This window comes from Oreochromis niloticus, linkage group LG11 (genome assembly GCF_001858045.2).
Source record: "Oreochromis niloticus isolate F11D_XX linkage group LG11, O_niloticus_UMD_NMBU, whole genome shotgun sequence".
In the NCBI taxonomy this organism is placed as follows: Eukaryota; Metazoa; Chordata; class Actinopteri; order Cichliformes; family Cichlidae; genus Oreochromis; species Oreochromis niloticus.
Window position 1 is genome coordinate 2,142,752 of NC_031976.2, and position 12,074 is coordinate 2,154,825.

Sequence of the window (12,074 nt, forward strand, 5' to 3'; positions counted from 1 at the left end):
TCTTTATCCTGTCTTCCTTCTTTCACCCCAACCGGTCGCAGCAGATGGCCCCGCCCCTCCCTGAGCCTGGTTCTGTCGGAGGTTTCTTCCTGTTAAAAGGGAGTTTTTCCTTCCCACTGTCGCCAAAGTGCTTGTTCATAGGGGGTCATATGATTGTTGGGTTTTTCTCTGTATTTATTATTGTGCTATCTACTGTACAATATAAAGCACCTTGAGGCGACTTTTGTTGTGATTTGGCGCTATATAAATAAAATTGAATTGAATTGAATTGAATTAAGACAGATTTACAGTGCTCTGATTGGATGGAGTTGCTCAGCTGACATTAGGGTAGATCACAGATGCGTACAGCCCGAGCTGGGCCAGTCAGACACCTCCGTCAGTGTAAATGTATTTAACCATGCAATGAATCCCTCACATATGTTCTTATATGAAAAAAGAAGAAGACATATTTCAACATTATGTCTCAGTTTATCTATACGACCTTTATTGTGGACCCATTATAAAAAAAATTTAACTTTTCTATCATTTAATTGTTTATCTGTGGAGGTCTTTCTCACTTGGAAAGCTGTAAAATGTCAGAAAACAGTTTGTGGTTACAGTGTCAGCTAGGACGTAGATCAGCCGCAGAAGTCTGAATCAAGTTTAAAGGGCATCAGAGGATGAAAGGTCACTGACACTGGGTGATTTCGAGTGACGACGGGTGAAATGACAGCTGCTGACTCCTGAGAACTTTCCTCAACTTGCTTCTGTACCAGGCTGTAAAGATGTGCTACTGCAGCAGAGCGGGACATGTTTACACGGGGGTCTGAACGGGAACGAGCCTCAAGTGACATTTACAGAAACTGTAGTTTTTGGAACTTTGCCTTCAGTCTGTACTGATATTACCCAAGTTCCATACTGAGCTCACAGACAACGTCATCTCCTGAGGAAGACCACGCCACGTGGCAGAAAGCTCTGGAAATGTTTTACTACAGAGTCTAAGTTGCAACTATAATTGAAGCTTTTCTAAAACTCCACTCGTAACATGCTCTCATTTAACACCAGCCTTCCCTGTAAACCTTTTCAAGTTCAAGGATCCAGCGTGGTGTCAGAGCCACAGCGGTATTAGAGGTGTCTGTGTTATTGTGAAACGATGGAAATACAAAAACCCACACGGACAGGAGAGTGAAATGTCAGAGTCATCTATTAAGGCCAGATCTGTTGCACATTTCCTCATAAATTCACAGACAAAAATGAAAAGACAGTCAGACCTGCTCACAGGAATCAGCTGCATGATCAGTTAGGAAAAAGTGGTTGTAATGTCTTGCAGTATTCAGATCAGAGTGAGAGATGACGGTACAGTCAAAGCCCTGTGAGATGTCCATCAAGCAGCCACATGGTCGCTCTGTCGCTACGACCGATCCCGCCTCCACGCACTGCGTGGAACCGCAGGCCCACTGTGCGACGGGAGCGCGTCACCGGGCTCGGTTAATCTCTGTGTGGCCGTCTGATTTCCAGAATACAGTGTGATGATTCAGTAGTCATGAATGTGCGGGGGTGGATCCCAAAACTCCAAATTTTGATCCGTTTGCATTCCAGGTTACACCAACGCCCACCAGAGAACCACACAGGTTTCAATACATTCAACAACGACAGTAAAGCAGCTCGTATATCAGCAGGACTCCCAGCTGACCCACGAGAGATCGGCTCAAACACTCAGTCTGTGTTCAATAAGGGACTGTGTGAAAATGGTTAGTGAGAGGAGGGGCTACAGGGGTCGACGTGTTCTGCAGTTCTGTCATTTGCTCATGAAAACTTTTAATGACGTAAAAAGTTTACATTTCACAGAGTCCAGTGTTTCACCTTAAAAAACGTCATACTTTTACATAACAAACCCCCCAACACACACACACACACACACACACACACACACACACACACACACGTCATGGAAGACACGGTAAACGCAGCAAGAGTCACAATAAAAAGCAAACTTATCATGATCATAAAAAACATCATTAGAAAATCTTTTCAGCCATTAAATCATTTTTGGGAGATAGAAAAACCAAACAAACTGCTGCCTGTGATTCTTTTTACATATTTATATAAGCACAAAATGAATGTTGACTTCGCACACCTAAAATCAGTCGGCGTCTGAGGAATGTGTAGGAAACCAATAATAAAACGTTTACCAAGGTTGTTCTATTAATAAGAAAAACAAAAGATTTTTCCTCCCTCTGCACCACAATCATTCTCTCACAGTCCCTGGGATTACTGAGGCCACACAGGAACCTTTCCTGTCCTGCTTTCACGATAAAGATCTCAAAAATAAGGTCAAGCACATCAAGATCATAAGTGAGAGTGCACTGCCTCCCAGTGGTGGAGAGCAGTAACTACAGAAACTGCAAAACAAAAAAAGGATCATGTCTCTACAAACTAGAAGGCACACATCTAAACACAGACATGTTTCCATTATTCTCATATTTAAAACAATATATTAATGTTTGATTTCAAACACTTTACTATGTAAATAAGTTCAATTACCAAAATGACAAATCTTAAAAAACTGGTTTGTAGCCATTGTTTCCACCTCCCTAACATGATGCAGCTTCTGCATGATTTCAAGCATAAACTGAATAATAAACTGCATATTGTTCATTTAATGATGATAATTACAAGATGAGAAGCCTGGAGATCACTGTGTGGCTGCCTGGTGGCAAACGTGTGTTCTCTGATTGGTGGGTGAGTGGTAGTGGTAGTCAGTGGTCACAGAGAGGTACAGGCTGCTGCCTTGGTCACTAACAGACTGCTGTGGTCACTCATAGTTTGTATGGAGTTTGCTGACCTGTCTTCAGACGGTCACTAACGACTCACCGATCATCTAAAGGTGACCACGGCAATCTGCTCGCAACCAAAGCAACCGGAAGGAGGTTTTTGGTGTAGCATCCTCTTTGCAACCCCCAGCAAACGCTCGCCAACTGGTTGGGCAATTAGGAAGGGGCGGATTTAGTCTTGGAGTCACAGGCAAAAGAGACTGCGGGAAAAGGATGACAAGTTTCAGATGTTTTGGAGCTTTGGGATCCACACAAGCCCTGGATCAGTAGATGGGTTTGAGCTTAGCTCGTCCTCTAAGGCTGAATGTGAGCTTGTTGGTGAAATCAGTATCAAGGAGTTTTTTTGTTTTGTTTTTCTTAAACTGAAAGTCTGTCCACACTGTTCCTCAGTGAGGTCTTCAGGCACACCTAACCCCAAACAGACAGGTCCAGTTAGTCCCTCCAGTTCTGTTTAGTTTAAGTTTCCTCAGCCTCAGCACCTGGACTGCTGCATTTGCCAGGATCGAGATCAAGTTGCTGACTCCCAGTGTGAGCGGTCAGTGCCTGGAAAAACCTCACAGAGCTCACAGTGTTTTCCTGGTACCTTTATAGTCCTGCAGCTCCACACAAGTAAACTGTCTCAGTCTGGTGTCCCAAACAACAAAGACATAACACTGTACTCTGAGCGGCTCGGTTTACCTGCAGCTGCTACGGTTATGATGCAGAAATGAACACAGAGCTGACGGATGTGATCAAAAAACTGAAGCTAATTCTTACAGGAAGGAACACAAAGCTAAGAACTTAACTGAAGGTCTTCAAAGGTTTTCCCACATTGCCTCGTTACCAGATCCCGTCCATGATGGAACGAGACATTATTTATGTCATGACATATTCTGTTCACACGCTTTTTACCCTGGTGTTGAATAAGCGATCCTGCAGGTTCATGCAGGTTCTGCAGCATGCACTGGAGCCGTTTGCAGCCACATGTACGGCAGCCTGGATGTTATACCTCAAGATCCTGGTGCTTTGCTGGAAAACTACAGACTGACATCTGCTGGTGGGGACAAAGTATTTCAGGTTCTGATGAAGACGGGTCTGGTCTGTGAACGTGACGCTGAGTTAAAGTCTTTACTAGCAGAGGGTTAAAATATCCATCCATCCATTTTCTTAACCACATATCCAAAAGTCGGGCTGTAGCCTTTTCCAGCCAGGAAAGTGGGCTAACTTGAGGGAAAGAAGAGACTCAGACTGCTCCCTGTGTGGACGCGGCTGAAGTCGGATAAGCAGTTAAAAAACAGGATGGCTGGATTATTAATTTAGTCTCATTTTTCCACATGCTGTTGTGCGTCACATTATTCTGGCAAACAGAACAATTATCGTGTTAGAGAAGTAGCAGCAATGTGCTGCAGTGGGTTCAGGCTGGTGAGAGATGGACTGGGCTCCTGTACCTGAAGACCTTCACTGTGTGGGCGGGGTCTAAAAAGCACTGATGACTGAGTCTTAGACAGTATTCACAGTTGATTGGCACCGTTTTTGCAGCAGCACTGTCAGCTGCGAGAAGCTGCAGACGCAGACACGCCGTCTCTGGCTTGTTTCTCCTGCTCGGGTAGAATGGCAGTTGTGGTAAGATGGTCCTGGTGGTGGTGGGGGTTGTAGGGCGTTGGGTGGAGGACAGCCGGCTCGGCCGTAGTCTGGACTCCCCTCTGTCCTACCTGCTGCGTGCCGAGCGTCGCTACAACAAGGCACTGGGAGACACTGATGGTGACGGAGGAGGGGAGGGGGCGAGTCGGAGCGTGTCAGCCAACAGTCTCCCTCCAACTCCCCTCCTCCTCCTCCTCCATACTGGTGTACAAACTGCTGATACGTCCCTGTCAGGAAGTAGAGCCCTGCCTGCTGTCATGCCCCGACTGTCAGGGCTGGAAAGGGTCCGATGTGGAGATGGAGGAGTCTGTCAACTCTGACGCTGAGTGTAGATGTGCAACTTAAACATAAAACACAAGTTTGTATCCCTGAAGATTGCTTAAATGAGATTTGGCACACTGTGGTACTACATTATTGGGTGGGTGGGTTGTGGGAGGAAGGGTGTTAACCGATCACAGTGGTCATAGAGTCCAGCAGAGTCCCTGAATCCAGGGATTTCATTTTTGCAGATCCCTCTGTGGGACCGCTCATGTACCTGAAATCACACAGGAAAGTATCAGATGCTGACATTTAAAAAAAAAATACTATCTTACGTCTGTGGATGTGGATTTTACCTGTGCAATGAAAAAGCTTTAATCCGATGGATGCTCAGGACAGGACCTGTTCACCTCAAACCACTCGTCGATACAGCTGCAGGAGAAAAAACAAGACGGGAGGAGTCTGTGAGACAGCGTGGAGCGCGAGAAGAGCGATGCTGCCCGAGTCATTCCGCCACGATGCGCCTCATCAAACTTTACACCTTACCACACCTACGGCTATTTTCACTTGTTCATGTGGTACAAAGCATATTAATAAAGGAAACCTGGAGCTCATGAAGTCCACTTTGCTGCCTCTGGCGACACCTGCTGGTGTGCAGTAGTCTCGTCACGCGTATTTTTATTATATGTCATTTGTAATGAAGTGGACTGAGTTGGACTTGACCCACTGAGGCTAAGGAAAGCACAGGTGTTTTCTCTTTCACCTTCAGAACACCACAGTGGGTTCTAACGTGATCTGACAATGTCAGGAAAGAACAAAGCAGTTAAACACTTGAAGACCTACCATAGAACCAAGTCCGCCAGAGCTTATATTATATTTTTACATGCTGTGGAGCCATTTTTGGGAGCATTTCAAGTTGATATACATCAATACAACCATTATAGCCCAAATTTTAATAATATGTATGCATTAAGTGCATAATAATTACATAAATTGCAAAAAAGTGCAATAAACTACAAAAAAATTGAAAATCGTTTTTCTTTTTTTAACATATATTTCTACTTAGAGAAATTTAAGAGGCTTATCCCTCAAAACTGTAAATACAAAAAAGTTGCACAAACTAGTTTCCCTCCACAGGAAATCTATTTTAAGTGTCTTCATAGTTTTATTTTTGAAATACACCAATTTTCATATACTGCAGGAAAAACGAAAATAAATATTATAATGCAAATTTGCAAAATAACAGCATGTGCATCAAAATAAACTATTTCCAGCAGTGCAATATGAGTCCTAAGCATCCCAGAAATGACACAGAAAGTCATAAAGTCAAACATAACTTAAAAAAAAACAGTATAGGCTCATGAGGCGCCGATGGTAAAAAACTACATTTCCGCAAAATGACGTCACTTCCGGTTTCGGGCAGGTCATGGCGGACATGCAATAGTTCACGCTGATGGACGTAGGAAGTATTATGAACAGCTGATCGGATCGGCAAAGCCTGTTTCTGGAATATTATGTTTTTGTTGCTGCAAGTGCTTTTTATGCAGTTTTTGCAAAGCTATATGTGGAAGGAAACCGTGACCTAGGACAAGCTGATGGCTTAAGATGTAAGAACAACTCCTCCGGTTTCATATGCAAAAAAATTATTGCGCTAGCTTACGTGGTTGCAGTGCTACCGGGATTTAAAAATAGTTACGCAAAATGGAGCGTGTCCGCTCCGACCGGCTTTAAAGGGTTAAACACTTTCCTCCTTCAAATGACTTGAATTCGAAACATTATTAATAACTATCAGCAAAACATGCTTTACATACTTATAATATCCTAATGTATTTATGTATGTAGATCCACACTTTAGGAGGAATCAAAACGACCTCTGTCCAGTTCATTAAAAACACAGACAGTGTTTATATGAAAAACAGCTGAAACATAAACTGCATATAAAAGGTGGACGGCCACTGTGGCTTCCTCTTGGTTAGTGAAGCCTCAAAACCTCAAGCTGACGGTTTTCACCGCTGCTCTTGGTGCCTTGAAGGCTGATGCAAGACTCACATTTCATTAGCCAATGAGCACACTCCGGTTTATCCTGCTTTCTGACTATAACTTACAAAATGAACCTCATGTTTTCCACTGTCTGACCTCACACTACCAGCTGAAACCATAAAGTCACCTGGGCAGTGTTTGCTGAGGTCAAGCTCGGAGAAAGAGTCACCCATCGCTGGCCTTTAAAGCATTTTAGTACTCATAGGTCAGACTTGTCCATCTTTTACATACAGTCTTTACCTGAAACTAATGAAAGCTCAAAGGTGAAGAAGTAATGTTCAGTGGTGTGAGTGCTGTCATATTAAAGGATGTCTGTGTGTCCTGGTCTAAACTTTAAGCTTGTAGCATCTCTGAAAGGGCAGCAGCCAGAAAAGGCCACATTCATATTCAGTTATTAAAAGAAGGACTAAAGTTACCATGTGGCTATAAAACTGCAGCCAAGACATTATAAAGTCTGGGGCTCATCTTAAAACAGTGAGCTGATACCAGCTGACAGGCCAGTTCAGTAAATACTGAAACTAATATCAATAAATCCACTTTAAGCCCAATCTAGGCCCTCTGTGACATAATGTGACAGCGTGACTCAAGTACTCGTCCCACTCGTCCCTCGCTGTCAGCATGACTGTTCTTTTTTAACCCTGAACCTCAATTTTGCATCAGTTTAAACTGACACTGCTGCTTCCTCTTTCTGTTATAGCCATGTTTGTGTGCTGTTCTCATTTCTCCTGTTCATGATGAGGGACAAGAGCCACATACCACTATGCAAAACACATCCCTCCTCTGAAGCTCGCTTAGGCTTCAGCAGTCAAATCAAGTGGGTATCTTCCAAAGTTCGCTCTTCTGTTTTACCGTCTCTCTGACTGATCTCAGCACAGGAACACTTTCAGGGGGTGAACTAAAGAGCGGACTGGTTTGTTCAGTGCAGCCAAATATGAGTGTGAGACTGTAATCAGTAAGATCAATAAGAACATCTCTGCCTGGACACCCAGCATTTGTTTGCCTAATCTTCACAAGTCCTCACTGTGATGGAAATGCAGGCAGTGAAGTGGCTGAAGGAAGCTTGTAATCCCTTACAAAGACTTCCTGGCACTTATCTGTGTCACTAAGGCCACACCACAGCTGGGACCACTGTACTATTAGATGGAAAGGAAAACAAACGAGGCTCCAACCCTTTATGGTAGATGCAGAGGCAGGGCAGGCGAGCGATGGTGTCTCCCTGTTGCAGCTCCTCCAGGCAGATGGCACATTCTCCTGCATCCCGAGGCAGGACGTCCTCTGGAACAAACACACAGCACCACAGACATGACTGGGATTATAGGACGACTCATAACACAACACACAGCCTCTGTTGGCAAAACAGAACTGCAGTAAAATCTAGTGTGTTTAAACCAACGTGAACATGTGATCTGTTAGAGCTTTCTTAATTAGTGGTAGCGTCAGTGTAAAAGCAGAGACGGCGCGCAGCTTTCAGTTGCACTGTAAGTTAGTATTACAGCGCAGCCACACGTCCTCCATACTGATTTTGACAGTTCAACAATTATATTTACATGAAAATAAAGGTCGTCCTGGCAAAATTATTCAGTATAGCGACAGTGGTGTTTCTGTTTACTAGACGTGCACTGTGCTACTCTTATATCTCAGTCGGGACCATTGTGTTTTGGGAAACGCAGCTCTGTCTTTGGTCCGCTCTGTAAGAAAATCCCAGCACAGAACACAGCAGTCATCAGTGGTAATGATATGATTACTGACAGCATCAAAAGAGGTGGAGCTGGGCTGCAAAGTGGCTTGCACATATGCATCAACTGCTGGTAGACTAAAACAGCTTAAAAAGCACAACCTGTGTGAGGTGTATGCAGGAGGGGATCAGCTGTTTCATCAGCTGATATGGCCAGGCTCTGGGATCAGCTCGACTTCATGAAGTGTTTGAACTGAAGCTTTGCCTGATTTAAATAACATACAAACACATTCTCCGTGAGATCACTCCATGTATTCTTTTAAAACTTTTAAGATCTTGGAAATGGCACAACATAAATGCGGGAACGCAAACACATGAGAAGGGTTTTTGGTGGCAATCAGAGGCAATATGATTAGGAGGTGTGTTGCATGCTGTGCTGGATTAAATGAATGTATCTGGATGATATTCTGGATGATCATAACGTGTAGAGAGCTAAGGTCATGCTGTTCAAGCAGCTGAAATTTCTAGATTTCCCTGAAGGCAGCACGACTTTGTCAGAAGTATTTAAATCTTTATCCATCAGTGTTTCCACACTCAGTTTTGTACTGTGGGTAGGAGCCCACCAGATAGCCTCCACCTCTGCTCAGCGCCCCTTACAGTGTGTGATGTTACTGTGTGTGTGTTCATGCTATGAATAGCATGGGTCCGGCTCTAGAGTGGAACTCAGCATGTGCACCATTAAACCCATCACCTGCAGCAAAACACACAGTCATTAGGATTGGCCTTATGTAACAGTGGATTAACCCACATAGGCCTGCAAAAGCCTGTTATTATGGGCAGCAGCACATGGCACCCAGCTCAGCCGAGGGCAAAAGCATCTTTAACACACTGACAGTCTGGGCCGGGCAGCCAGTCAGTGAGAGGTTTGTAATACTCATGTAGATGATGCTGTCCCATCAGTGAGACGCTGTCTGTCTGTGCTTCCACATGTATGTTTGTGAATTCTGCACATTTAAGCGCACGTGCAAAACAGTGTGGACGAGCATGAGAAGCTAAAATGAAAATACTGGTGGCTGTCAGTTCTCCCTCTCAGACTCCTGGCAGATGCACTTATCGTATCAATTTTTAAAATCCTAGATGAGGAGATGACGTCTTCTTGAGTTGTCGGATATTCTGCATTTTTAGACAACTGGTATTTAGTAGATAATAATAATAATGTACACTTTTTATTGATCCCCGTGGGGAAATTCTTCTCTGCATTTAACCCATTCACTCAGTGAAGCAGTGGGCAGCCACCAGTGCAGCGCCCGGGGAGCAGTGTGTAGGGACGGTAACTTGCTCAGGGGTACCGAACCCCTGACCTTCCGATCATGGGGCAACCGCTTTTACCTACTGAGCTATCCCTGCCCCCATAGATGCAACTATGGTTTCAATGTGAAAATCCTACGTCACCTTGTTCCTAAGTTGTGATGTTCACAAACATGGTTTCCACCCACATTAATACCCCACCTTTACAGGTGAGGGGCAAAAACTGATGCACACTATGTCGAGTCAAAACCAGTAATCTGTTGTTACCATGCCCCTGGGACTGTGATGCACACGACCCAAAAACCACAGCTTGCATGATGAGAATTTGATAGATTGGGTTCCATAACATTTGTGTCAAAGAGCTGCCCTTCATGTCATATTCCATTAGCTGCTGATATATTTACCCTTTGCAAAGAAGTCAGAACTTCCTTTCATTCCAGCTCTTCATCCTCCAGCATTAATGTCTTTAACTGCAGAACTGCCTATTGTCTTCATACTGGTTTGCACACTGGGATGAACCACAGACTGTATCTAAAGGTTGGAAGGGGAAATCTCTAGAGCTAAAACATGAGCCATCGCAGACACAGAACACACCGCAGTTCCTTTAGTGCCACTCAGGGGTGGCTCCTACAGAGAGTGGGTCTCCACAGACTCCAGTGTTAAAAAGCATTCAAAAGCATTAGGGCAAAACAACTAAAACAAGACGCGAAAAACACTTTAGCCTCGGAGGATAGTTTTCCACTCTAACATGCACAAGATCTCCAGTTTGAGACTGGGAGGAAACAAAAAACCCAGATACACAAGAGAGCTGTGTGAGGAAGGACACGCAGAGTAAAATCTGTGCCAAATCAAATATGTAGATCCATCCGCCGTGGATGGATCTCACTGCAGCAGGCTGACCTCTGAGCTGCAGCTTCTGTCTCTCGGGATGGGGATATGGGCCCTACATAATATCACGATACTTCAGAGGATTCTCACCATAATGATAAATTTGACGATGTGGGTGTTATTAATTCGACAGCATAAACATAACAGGCTGCCTTGAAATATTTTATAAAAACTTAAAAAATATAAATCATACATGTAACTTTTAGTGGAATAGTTTATTCAGCAGCGTATTCAAGTATAAAAATACAAATTCTCCCTCTGTTCTTTGAATTGAAAAAGTCAACATAAAACATAAATAGTATTACAAAATAAAATCCATCATCTTCTGCTTCTGGTCACGGGGGCAGCAGCCTAAGCAGAGAAACCCAGACCTCCCTCTCTCCAGCCAACTCCTCCAGCTTGTCCGAGGGAACACCACGGTGTTCCCAGGCCATCTCTCCAGCGTGCCCTGGGTCTGCCCTGGGGCCTCCTCCTTGTGGGACCTGCCCGTAACTCACCCAGGAGGCGTCCTTATCAGATGCCCAAACTACCTCAACTGGCTCCTACAAAATAAAATCCACTACCGAATCTAAGATGTGTGATCCTTGGGAAAGTAGCTGGTCTCGAGGTTTGAGGCGCACAGCTCCCACCTGCTGTTAATATAGTGCACAGTCAGACTGAGGTAAGGCTCTGTCGTCCTACTTGACCATAACTCCGTGGTCGATGCAGAGTGATCCACCACCCAGAGTGTTCCTCACATCCTTTCAGACAGTCCTGGCACAGACTACGATGGTTGAGACTAGAGCTGGGCGATAGAACGATAACGATATGTATTGCGAAATAACTTTTTCTCGACAGAAAAATTTAACTATTGCGATAGGCCTCATCTCTCTTGTCCTCTTAAAAGAAAAAACAGAACAGCCAATCCAAATTAAGTAGCGCAGAGCCGAACCAATCACAGCCGCAGCGTCACGTCACGTGACTTGTTACGTGCAGCACAAGCGCCAAGGCGCACATGTGTATTTGTTTTTGCAGCCGTGCAGCCCGGGTAATGAAGGAAAGGAGTTTGCCGACTAGAGAAAAATGAACCGAGAGCGTGAGCGAAGGTTACCGAAGAAAAAACGATGATGGTTCCAATGCCGGAGAGCTTGTCGAACGGAAGGGCCACAGAAGTTCCGTAGTGTGAAGGTATTTCGGCTATTTCAAGTCTGACAAAAAACAGAGTAGCGCGCACTGTAAATTGTGCCGAAAGCAAGTCTGGAAATACAATAAAGCGGTGCATGCTCAATCTCTGACTGAAAGCGCTGATTCGTCATTCGGCTTTTGTCAGACTAAAGTCACTGTTAAAACTGTTTGAAAAGCTAAGCTATACAACAAGGAGAGATTGAGAATTTCCTTTTAGTTCTCAGTTTATTTGATATTGACAAAAGTTAGTCAATTTTGTCTGTTCTTCTGTAAAACGACCTAAGATTTATTTTTAGAATTAATATTTT

The 12,074-nt window shown here is 44.2% G+C and overlaps 1 protein-coding gene across 1 annotated transcript in view; it reads right to left on the minus strand.

The window, feature by feature from the left end:
• Window positions 1-1,165: 1,165 nt before the first annotated feature.
• znrf2b (zinc and ring finger 2b) overlaps window positions 1,166-12,074 on the minus strand; it is a 50,695-nt gene continuing 39,786 nt past the window's right edge. Inside the window, 3 exon segments of the mRNA XM_005472374.4 lie at window positions 1,166-4,968; window positions 5,048-5,123; window positions 7,901-8,006. Of these exon segments, the coding sequence (XP_005472431.2) occupies window positions 5,066-5,123; window positions 7,901-8,006 (164 nt within the window). The 3' untranslated portion in view covers window positions 1,166-4,968; window positions 5,048-5,065.